We start from the raw sequence: 12011 nt of genomic DNA, 5'->3' as shown, positions 1-12011 counted from the left end.
AGGGGAAGCTCTTCCAAAACAAGAACTAAGAACAGTTTAATAGTGGCCAAGGTTATTTGCATTATCACAAGGGAATGGCTCTTTTCAGGGGAAGGGGGGGTGTCAGGGAAAGGCATCTAAATTACTTGGGTTTTGCCTTGTCTTGTTCAAAAGGAAATGTTCTTAAACCAGAATTTTTTATTCCTACCCTACTGATTAAACCACTACAGACTATTAGCATCTCAGAATTAATTTCTGCTTGTATCCTCCATGGAATCAATTCCAATGTAAACACCTGCTGGGTAAAAGAGGTGGCATATGACCTTAAACAGCTCCTTTCAACCTTGAAGTAACTGCTAGTTATCTTCCCAAGCTCCATTTGCAGAGAAGCAGGCCCTGGCATGTCAGGAGCTTAAGTCCTTATTCTTTATTTTCATGCAGTAAGAGACTTGTTTGCTCAGTTACTCAGAGGGAAATTTCATACAAATCCAAGTTGAACATTTCATGACCTTGCATGGCTCTAGAACTATTCAAATTTTAAGAACAAAGAAGTTCCAGCAGGTTCCTGTTTGAGAGATTTGTATCTTTGAGCTTCTGCTGGTGGCACCAGAAAGGCAGCAGCCTGACACCTGGAGAGTTTGTTCACATAAAACAAACTGATAAAGGGCTCCCTTGGTTAAATAAATGGGACACTCACATTTTGCTGCATACACAACCTTTATGCTAGAAGGAATATTAACTAAAATATACAGTTCTTGCTCTTTTACTGGATGGATTTTGATAAATACCTGCTGCTGTAAATTGGCAGCAGTGCCACTGAGTCATAAGTAAATCTACAACACTAGTGTCTGTTAATGCTTTCTGGCAATGGAAGGGTTCATTTTTACTTGGCTTCAGCTCAGAGGACTATATGTAGTCACTGGGGCTTGCCTTACTGTTAATGAATGGAAACAGACACCTTACAGGGACAGATAAATCATATCTAAGAATAGTAACATTCTTGTTCAGACCCATGCAAGAACAGTGTTACAAAGGTATGGATGTAGCATAAACAGCAGCTGCTCTTATGCCTGATACCTGGAAACTCAAGAATGTAGACATTTTTCCAGCCTTTTGCTATCCAGTGAATTTTCAAGTGGGTGGCACTGCATAACCCTGAAAACAGTTTCTATTCTCTCCTGCAATACAAACCCACGCTGTTGAGAAGCCAGGTTTCATCTGCAGTGAAGTTTCTGGTAACACAGGCTCTGTGTGCAGTAGATTTTGGCTCAGAGGCTGTGCCAAGTGGAGTCATGCACACACAGAACTGTAGCAGACAAATCTTGAAAAAAGCATATTTATTTTAAAGTACAACCCAAAGTTGTATCTGTAAGAAATGCACATGGTATCTTGTTTCTTGCACAAGTCTTGGCTGCGTGCATTTCACTTCAACTTAAAAATGTACTTAGGTTTACAAATGTACAAACAGCATAAAGTGTATTACAGTCTCAACAGAATGCTCTTACATTCAGCCACTTTGCTCTTAAGGTTTTGTGTTGGTTTTGTTGGTATTTTTTGTTGATTTTTTTCCTTTTATACATTCTTACAACCTGTGTTAACAAAGACAGCCTTATTTTAAAAAAATACTCTGCATTTTAGCACAAAGTGCCTTTTGATTTTAAATTAGAACTTGGTGGATAACACTGGAAAAAATTTAAAAACCCAAACTTTTCATGAAAGTATTGCATGCCAGGACAATTTTAGAGTTCAAATTGTTTCCTAAATAAAGACGGCAGATGGCAAAATTATGAAACCAGTGAAACTGTTCATATTTACAGGCTTTAGCCATAGTTGGGATTTGTGACCACACCCAGACATTTCCAAGCTTATCTGCAATCTCACACTACCATATCATAGGACAGACTTTAAAAAGGAGCGAGTGATGAAAGCATGACTGATGGGGAGTGGGGCTGGGGGAAGCAATGGCCTGAAAACGATGGTTCAAAAATTTGCATTCAGAATTGTACCACGACCTGGATAAGAGTTCTTTCTTTTTGCTTTAGTTTTCATGAGGATAGTGTGAATTTGACCAAGGATCTGAACTTCTTCTTCCAATTGTTGGGCTCCAAATTCTCCAAGGATTGTAGGTCTGTCCCATGTCTTCAGCAGGATTGGCAACGGTGGCAGCAGCGGGCGGTGGCGGAGCAGCGGCAGAGTTTTCACTACCCATGAGATCAATGCCTGACAAGGCGTTTGCTGGAGTGGTGAAGGGAAGGCCACTGTTTAGATTACTTGACCAAATGGAACTGCTGAATGGAGTGGTGGACCACAGGCCACTGGGGTTGCCCAGGATTGACTGCAGTAAAGACAGAGCAAGGTAAGTAGCAGTTTGGTAAGCCTAAATTTCCACCTTGTTTACAGCCCCCCAAAAGAAAAGTATCTGAGCAGCAGCAACAAGAAACCTGCTCTGGAATCCCTTCCATCCTCACTGCAACACAGAACTCTGACCTCCCTTTACGAGAGCTTGCCCAGAAGAACCATACTGCCCCTGCAGCTGAATGCTCCAGGAGCTGCACGGGCTGCAGGGTGCAGTCCCATCACAGCTTTTGAGCTGCTTTCATTTCAGCTGAGGTGTCCCCATACCAGTGCTAATTTAAGCACTATGAGTATTCAACACAAGGGCCAGAACACTTAAGCTTACACAAACTAGTTAGAATGAGGTAGATAAACATGGTTTAAATCTCAAACACCAAAAAATATTCAAGTTGCAATGGAGGATAACAGCAAAGTCCATCATCTTTTTTACTGTTTGCAAATTTATCTCCCTGTAGTCAGACTTTTGACTGTTTTGGATGAATCTACTTGTGTTCAGTCCCACTGTACCTATTCCATATTCCCAGTATATACTTTTTCCCCATCCAGAATTTCTCCAAATGAAGGTAGAGGGGATAGGAGAAGTGGCCTTTTATCAATGAATTCCCTGAAGTCTGTCCTAGCTCAAGACACTTGGAAGTCTCTGACAAATGGTCATTGTGCAGATGCAGGTGAGTTCCAGCACATCACAAATGCATCTTGGATATATAGGACAGGTACAGCAAGCCTAGAGAACACGCGCAGGAACAAGGCCCAGGTTCTGTCAACTGTATTTTACTAAAGCCCAAACAGTAGCAAACAGCAAGCAGAGGAACCTGACCCATGGTGTGGTGGAAAGTGATACCTGGAAGCGGCCAAAGATGGAGGTGGGAAAGGTTAGCATAACTTTCTGCTAATATTAGCACAGAACCTGGCACTACATAACCCACTGTCAACAGATTTAATGTACATACAGTGTAAATTCAATTTGCAAATATACTGGAAACTTGATAGACCCAAAAGGCAGCAGACTTGTTGAGTAAGTGCTGTTAGATATAAACATCCTTATGTTTGGATTTAGTGGCTGGAGATAGGGAACCCCTTCCCGAGATCTTTGCCCTTAGATAACACACACTAAAGATTAACCAGTATCAGTCTATACCCTGCATCTGATGATTTAAATAAAAATCCCTTTAGGAAAGAAAACAAAGTAGAATCTGAAAATTTCTTCCTTTTAGGTTTTTATTCTCTGCTCTGGAATGAAGACGACAGGCTTAGTCCAATTGTACCTGAAACTGGCTGGATGCTAACACACCACAAAATTTTCTACCAAGGGCTGGACAAGAGTTCTGAGCATTACTTTGGGTTAACCAGGCCAACAAACATCAGTCCAATGTCCAAGTGTCCAATGTCACTTAGAAATTGAGCCAGACCAGGGTCACAGTGTATTACTGTCATATAAATAAATGGTTATATTTAAGCCATACCAGCATTAGACCACTAAACCTACAGCAGGAAACACTCACTCTGCTGCCTGAGAACCTACCCTAACACTCTACAATTCCACCCTATTTCCTGCTGCAGGAAAGAGGCAGGAACTATTTGTTCCTACTTTCCTGAAAGTGTTTGGGAGATCATGATAGAAAGGCACTTGGTAACAAATCAGAAGCAACCAGGAAAGGAGCAGCAGAGAAGAGCACCTGCAATGCCCTTTCAAGGTTGGTTGAAGGAGGTACAAAGTGGCTGGCAGGCACAACTACAGAGAAAGAGAGGAATGGGAAGTAGGAGAATGTGGTTAGAAAGAAACCTGGGGGAAGTAACAGCAAGGCAGCAAGGCTGAGGGAAGATGGGATCCAGAAGGCAAATGCTACTTTGCACAGAAGCAGAGCTGTGCATATGAGGAGAAAGCAAGAGGAATAAGGAAGGAGAAAAAAAAAATTGACTCTCCAGAAACATTACTAGAAAAAAAGGGTAACACAGAAGCCACTGCCTAAGTGCTCTTTGGCTTTGGCTCTTGTCCCAGAACAGAGGAAAGGGCAGGGCCTGATACCTGCTCTCTTATCAGGCACCTAGAGCAAGGAGGCTCAGTAACAGGAAAAGCCAAGCTTTCCTGTTCTGGCTTGCCATAAACACTTGAAAATACCACTATAATTTGTAACAGCTTTGAGTACTTCAGTCAGTTTGCTGCTCGCTTCTTGTTTATTATGTGATCTTCTTCTTGAGTAAGCTCCTAAAATATCTCCTCCCAAATCAAAGTACTGAAATGGAGTACCTGACACTTCTATATCATTCGTCTGGCTTCCATCTTGATGCTTTCTGAAGCACACTTCTAAATATTTTTCAGAAGCAGCTGGGAAATACAAGCTAAGAGCTAGAGAGGTTGTTCTCGCTGTCCTCAAGCCCTCCCTCTATCAAATGCTGAGAAATCTGCCCTCCATGTCACCAAAATCCAAACATCTTTCCTTACATCATTTCAGTGAGGTTCCAGCTCTGGTTGTAACCACATGACAAGGGCAGGATCTGCAAGCCAGTGTCTATAAGAAGCTGTGTGACCTTCTTTGGCTTCCCTGGTCCCTGCCTTCCCCCACTCCTGCTGAACTGCTCCCAGGTGAAGTAAAAACTGCCTCTTACTCACTACAAAAACATTTTCAGAAGTCAACATGAAGAAGGATTTCAGCTGGCAGTGAAGACAGCTGTTGCAGCATAAGTTCTAGTCTGACACAAGGATGACAGTGCAGCACTACAATCTGGAAAGCTGGGGTTTTTCTCCTTTTGCTGGACTAAAATCTTCATTGAAATAAGTAGTCAGTTTAAAGACTTCACCTCGAGTTCAGTCCTTTATTGATTTTTCCTAAACTGAAAAGAATATATTTAAGGTCTTTTAGATAGCTTTATTGGGACCTTTTGTGACTTTACAAACAGGTACAATACTAGATTCAGTATTGCCTATTTTCCAACTGTCCACCAAACTGGAAGTAACATATGTGGTGTCCACCCATGGCACAGGAGCAAACCTGAAGGATGTGGGAGCAGAACACACTTTTGTAAGTGCTGCAAAGTGCTTTTGTGAGAAATATTTTTATGCGAAGCAGTGTACATGGATTCATCATCTGCAAGTGAGGAGACTAATAACTCTTTGTCCAACAGCCATGTCAACTTAAATACACCAATATGAATACGTGTAAATTCCCTCTTTTATTCTTCAGCTGATTTCTTCTTATCCCCAATTCCTCTGAATCAAATTAAATGGCACATACAGAACAGGTTGGTAACAGTAACAAACCACTGTATTTGGATGGACTGAATACTTACTGCAGTTGTGTGAGTCGGGGAACTTGAACTTGTTGGCCAGGAGGGTACAGAATCTGTAGCTGAAGGATCCCAGATGGATGATGGAACATTATTGAATTCATTCCAGTTTCTCTGAACATCCTGCCCATAAGCAGATCGAGCTAAACCAAGCTTGCTAAAAACCTCTAAAAATAAAATTAAATAAAAATGAGGACATTACCTCTTTTTCCAAGAACAATACTTTTCACAGTTATTTCCCATATTTTTCTAGCAGGTCCTGCTGCAGTGATATTAGAAGAGGTCACACAATAATACAAATTTTATCTCATGCAACCAACATCAGACAGGGCCACAAATTTTATCATGGTTATAGTGGGGAAAGAGAGTTGAAAACTTGCTGTGGGTAATTCAGTCCAGCCTAAGCACAGCAGAGACCTGGCAATTCTCCATGGCTGCAGCACTCATTTGTCTTGCAGCAATCCCTTCCCAGGTGACTCCTGGTAGGAGGCAGCACTGGGAGTGCCCCAGCCCCAACCCCATCTCTGCGATGAGAAGGAAAAGAGAACACCAGCAGTCATGGCTCTCCTGCTTCTCACACATGGAACTGATCCCAGGCATTTTACTGCTGCCCTCAGAGCCACGGGTGCCAAATGTTGCTGATGAAGAAGAAAGAACTCCACAGCAGCAGCTGCCATTGTTTGCATTTCCAGCAGACATCAAACCATTGCAGTAAATAGCATTTTTTCAGTAGACACCAATGCCACATCCGAAGTTTACTTTGCTTATCATATCCGCAGCCACCTCAAAAGACACCACATGTGCTAAAGGACACAAATCTTCCTAAGTACACAGAACATCCACACCCTGCAATCTTAATGCCTGGCCACCTCTATTACAGTTACGGAAATTTACCCAAATATTTAAATAAATTAATTGCTGGGTTTAGTATGCATCAGTTCATTGTGTAGCTATACAAATACTGCTGGAAAACACAAGAGGAAAGCAACACGAGGGTTGGGCCACTGCCTCATCTAACAGAGCCACAGTTCTGGGCAGGTGTTTATGCTCAGGAAACCACAGGCCTACTGGTGCACTTGTGGGACCTACAGTAAAGTTTTGGAGGAGGGATGGAGTGGAAGAAGATTAAGGAAATAATCCCCAGAATCCAGAAATTTTACTGCAACAGAGAAACTCCAAACCCAAGCATTCTCAGCCCATCAAACACTCTATGAGATTTCACTAACTTTCTCTAGAACGAAACACAGAATATATCACCAAATTTTTAACAAATGTTCCTACGTAGTCTTCCCTTTCAGGAGTGAGGATGGAAATACTGTCTGTACTTAGACCAGTAGAATGAAGACACAACATTCCTTTACCTGTATTTAAATACAGAAAAATATTTGAACAGCAAAACTCACCTCCAGTTAAGTTAAAAGAGTGTCCGAATGCAGAGAAGGAGTTGAGAGGTGTGAAATCAGGACTGCTGGGATTGCTGATAGGACTCCACAAACCGGAACTACATTTTATGGAGGAACAGGAAGGCAATACACAGCTTATTAACACAGTACTATTGACAATATTAACTTACTGATCTATATATAAATGTATGTGTGCCTATATGTTAGCTAGATATATTTATATATACCTATATAAAATATATATAGTTAAACATACATGAAATAAATATTTAATGGTGATCAAGAGTTAGGAAATCAGTTTGGTTTTGTTTTAACAATAGATTCTGGTGATATACATTTTCCTGTGTATACACCCACCCTAGAGTAACAGTCATATAGACACAGTGCTCTTTGATGCTCATTCTACAAATTAAACAAACATGAGAGTAGCTCTTTCCATAAGTTTTTCAGAAACTCATGGAGTCCAAGCCTTTTTTTTTTTCCTCAAGCAGATAAAATTTAGTCACTTGGAAGGGATACAAATGCACTGAGGGACGAGCTTCTTAAAAGTAACAGATGAGTTAATTGGAACCAGTGTTAAATATCCACCAAAACAAAAGAAAACTCCAGTGCACAAACCTCACTCAAAGTAATTCCTTTGCATATGGAAACTTGAATTCAAGTCTCTTTGCTACTCCAGAAAGGTTACTGCTTTTTACAACTGAGGGGCTCACTGCCAATATGTCAGAAAAGACATGTTCCTCAGGGAATGTGACTGAGTGCAGCTCTATCCTGCTCCTACTGAAAGGACAGAGCCCACTGACAGTTCTGGTCTCAGTGTTAAAACAGGAGTGAAAGGCACTGCTGTACAGCAAGGTACTCTGCCTGTGAACCTTCAAGGGACCTAGGTGCACACTGCTCAGTACTGAGAGAGCCAAGCTGATTTCTCATTGTGTGGATGCCCAGGAACACAAGACTGAGTTACTCGGAATGAGGAGGAAAAAGCTCTCATCACTCATCCAGAACATCCTTCTCTCTATTTTTGAGTCACTTGCAATCCTAAACTTTTCTGCAAGGTGAGAGACGCTGTGCCTAGACTTTAAAACATAGTTAAAAAAAGTAACCAGAATGAATTCTGCCAGTCCCTTCAAAATGCCATTAATAGCTTAATCTTCTTTTCTTTGACTAGAGAATATAAAAAATTACCTGTCAGAGCCATCACTGTCAACAACTGTGTGGGAAATACTGATATTGCTGGAAACATCTGTCTTGCTTGGAGAAACCTTTGGTAAACCACTGCCACCTGCGAGAATATGTACATAAAAAATGAGTAAAATAAACCCCAGCAAAATAACAGAATATTCAGGAAATGTTTGGAAATATTAAGAACTTCAAACTGGTTCTAGTACCTGGACTTTTGTCATAACCTGCAGCTACAGCAGCAAAAGTGGGGTTTCCATTCCTGCCTGGAAGAGAAGCTGCCTTAGCCAGCTTATGTTTGGTACCATTAGGCTGCTTGTTTTTTGTTTCACTAAAATGAGAAAGAAACAAAAAGAGTAAGGTTTTGGACTTCAGAAGTTTGATTTAAAAAGCAGCAATTTAAGCTAGCATCCAAGCAAATGTTTGTAACTGCTCAACAGTTCATGTAATTGCACATTTTTCCAATTTACCAAGTTGTACAGCAAGGCAAGATCTGCAGTTTCCATGGGAAGAGGGAACAGGTCTGAGAACAGGGAGATGCCCCCCTGTGAAGCACAGTTCCACAAGTGCTCAGCGCCTGGGAAATCAGTAGGAGGTAGGATCTGGACTCACTTGCTGCAGCTGCTATTGACGATGCTACTGTAAGTGCCTCCTCGTGGCCCGAAAGCAAAGGATGTGGGAGGAGGAGGGGGAGATGGAGAGGCGGGTGTTGGAGAGGGCTGGCGCTGCTTCAGGAAAGCGTCTGCATTCAAGGTTTGCAGAGAGAGCTTATAGAGGTTGTCTGTGGCTATAAAGAGAAACAAAACATCTTCCTGTAGGATTCACATTACAGCAAAGGCTTCTCGATCTTCTGCTATCCCTTCTGTTCAAATAGAGGAATTATGAGAAAGGCTGTTTGCTCCCAGTGATGGAAGCAGCAGCTCCTTCTCTACGTTCACCTATGGTTATTCAGATCTGCTGTTTATTTTCAGAGAGACCGATTTGCAATACAAACAACTAGGAGGAGGTGAATTGGCTCCCACACAAGGGGTTTACAATGCAACCACAAAAACTGTAACAGTGTCCCAAGCTAACCACTGCATTAAAGTGTTTTCAGCGTTCCCTCTCAAGGACAAGTAATCTAAGAAGGTCCAAATTTGGCTGCAGCAGACCTGACCAAGCAAAACCCCGTCTACTGTACAAACTACATCTTTTTTGAGTGGTAATTATCATTTTCTCAATTTCCTCAGCAGCTTATGAATCCTGTTCACCACTGGAGTGCTGTAGAGTGACCCATGTCCTGCCCACACCATTTTCAAACCTCACAAATCATACCAGATGCTATCAATATGGGGTCTACAACAGAAAAATAGAGTTCAGCTATGCAGTGAAAAGGAGACAAGAAGATCTACAAACAGATCAAGCCTATCTACAGTTATTAATTGCAGAACACTCATACTGCCATTGTCTAGCGATTACTTACAGCTGCCAGCTTTGTGGAGAGGCACAGAGTCCCACTCTGGTGGTGGAGAATCCTTTTCCCCTTCTGAGCTGCTGGTGTTTCCTAGCTCCTGTGCAGAACCACTGGGGAGAAATTTTGCTAATACTGATGGTCTGTTCTCCATTAACTTACTGCTTGGACCTATTAAAACAAAAGAAAAACCAAGTGTGTGGATAATAAACTGAATGGCTTTCTTCTCACACCAGACTTAGAATTAAGCACTCAAGAGGGGTTACAGATAATAAACTCTTGAGGTATCTACAAAAAACAGCCTTGCACTACCTCTTGTTTTGGGGAGGTTTCTTGATTTAGAGCCACTTGACAAAAGGTGCGGTGTAGAGATCTTGGATGGAAAGGTTTTGCGCTGCTTGTTTTCCAGTGGGGGAGTATAAGACAATTCCAAGGGACTAAGAGAAAACAGAAATTCTTTTATTTTAAAGCTCTGAAGTACTGAAAAGCACTTTGTATATATATGTGTGTGTATATATATATATATATACACACACACACACATACACACACATATACATACACACACACAGAAAACACTGCTCCATCACATTCCAGAAGCAGTTTTCATGCTTTCATCCTGGAGCTCCAGGATCACAAAACCCATTTGATTATACAGAGGCAACAAGAAATGGCAGCTGTCCTTTCCCTACTCTGCCCTTACACACCTCTGTCAGATCCCATGCTCCTATTACGCTATTGCCCTAAAAACAGGATTGTTTTTTAATGAATAATACAAAACTACTCAAATGCACCACCAAATTCAATTGGATGTATATTGCTCTTTTTCTTCAGGTATTTGATTCTGTCTCTCATACTTTCAATGGGAGGAAATGTTTTCCCTGTTTCTTGCAGAAGAATTCCAAGCCAGCTCTCATTGCGGCATTTGAAAACTGCCACATGTAATGACCTTGTGAGTTATAAGATAAAGCAAAGTACGTAATTGTAAGAATAAATAAGGAGAAGACTTTGCTAGGCAATGTTTTCAGAAATATTTTGAAGAACATTAATTTCCTCTAACTATAAACTCAGTCTACTATTAATTACAACAGGAAAAACGCATCTGATACACCATACCCCTGTTTGGTAAAGGTGGCATTTGGATACCAATCTGATTTCACAATACTATTTCAGAATGAACCAGCTATAGGAAGACTAAGGTTCTTCATGTCTTCCCTTATCTATGTTATGCAATCAATCACATGACAGTAAGAGACAGGGACTAGCAGTGGCAGAAGCCTCCTTTAATAAAGCATCCAAGACTGACCTTAGTCTATAATATGAAAAAGGAAACTGAAGCTGCAGTTTCCCAAGGGCAGCTAAAGGCACTCACATTAATGCTGGTTGAGTGTGCTGCCCCTGGAAACATTAACTCCACTTTTTGTATGCAATACCTGTTACAAAAACCTTAACATTGCTTCGCCTGATTTTCATCACTGGATTTAGGTCTCACTTATGTGCTGTGCTTCCACTAAGTAATTTATTATTCACAGCTTCAGATATTCCCTGACATCAGGAAGGAAGAGGAAGCTGCTTAATGGTACCTGTTGTTGGCATTTGCCAAAGTGGCAGCTACAACAGTCAAATACAGATATTTTTGTCAATCCATCTTCCCTTTAAACATTATACTTTTCCTACTAAACAGCCTTCATTATGCTTACCTGGCTTTCACATCTGCAGGGATTTCTTTCTTGATACTTGTAAGCACTTTTTTGGTTTTCTGTTTTACTGGGACTGTTTCATTTTCAGGTTTCTCTGCTATAACTTTTCCCTTTTGTTTCTCAGGTTCCTATAAAAGACATAACAACACATTAATAATCATGAAAGGCAAAGTCCCTCTTTCATCAGAACACTCGTAACCAAGAGGGCTGAGAAAGAATGCTGTTGGAAAACATGAACATTTTTGCAATACTGAAGGTCTTTTTTCATTACTTAATGAGTTTGCCTATAAAATATGGTTTCTATTTTTTCTATTTGGAAATGCAGAAATGGAAATAGCAAATGAATGAGCTTCAAGCAGATTGGATGTTTGCAAATACACAGAGGCCTGACCACGGCCTCTGTGTCTACTTAGCAAGATGCTAGCTCTGTCCTGAGACCTTTATTGCATCTGCTGCATGCAGTCCAGGCCACCTAAAACAGACTCTTCAACAAAGCAAATAGTTTGAGCAACTTGATCATTCAATTTATTGTTTTCTTTAACACTTCTAAAACTTTCTAAATACAAATATATTCTCAAATAGCTGTCCTGAAAAAATCAGCAGTAACTTTCAAGTGACAACTTACTAAACTGTAAGCTTTAAAATACATCCCATGGATTT

The 12011-nt window shown here is 40.9% G+C and overlaps 1 protein-coding gene across 1 annotated transcript in view; it reads right to left on the bottom strand.

The window, feature by feature from the left end:
* Positions 1–1362: 1362 nt before the first annotated feature.
* TMEM131 (transmembrane protein 131) overlaps positions 1363–12011 on the bottom strand; it is a 92296-nt gene continuing 81647 nt past the window's right edge. The window contains exons 33-41 of the mRNA XM_062514950.1: positions 11352–11479; positions 9964–10088; positions 9664–9822; positions 8814–8988; positions 8411–8532; positions 8208–8304; positions 7023–7120; positions 5623–5786; positions 1363–2314 (exon numbers count right to left, since the gene is read on the bottom strand). Of these exons, the coding sequence (XP_062370934.1) occupies positions 2018–2314; positions 5623–5786; positions 7023–7120; positions 8208–8304; positions 8411–8532; positions 8814–8988; positions 9664–9822; positions 9964–10088; positions 11352–11479 (1365 nt within the window). The 3' untranslated portion in view covers positions 1363–2017. The remainder of the gene's footprint in view (positions 2315–5622; positions 5787–7022; positions 7121–8207; positions 8305–8410; positions 8533–8813; positions 8989–9663; positions 9823–9963; positions 10089–11351; positions 11480–12011) is intronic.

The sequence above is a fragment of the Cinclus cinclus genome, chromosome 2, assembly GCF_963662255.1.
Source record: "Cinclus cinclus chromosome 2, bCinCin1.1, whole genome shotgun sequence".
NCBI classification, from domain to species: Eukaryota; Metazoa; Chordata; class Aves; order Passeriformes; family Cinclidae; genus Cinclus; species Cinclus cinclus.
Note: the sequence above shows the minus strand (reverse complement) of the source record. Positions and strands in the feature narration are given on the sequence as shown.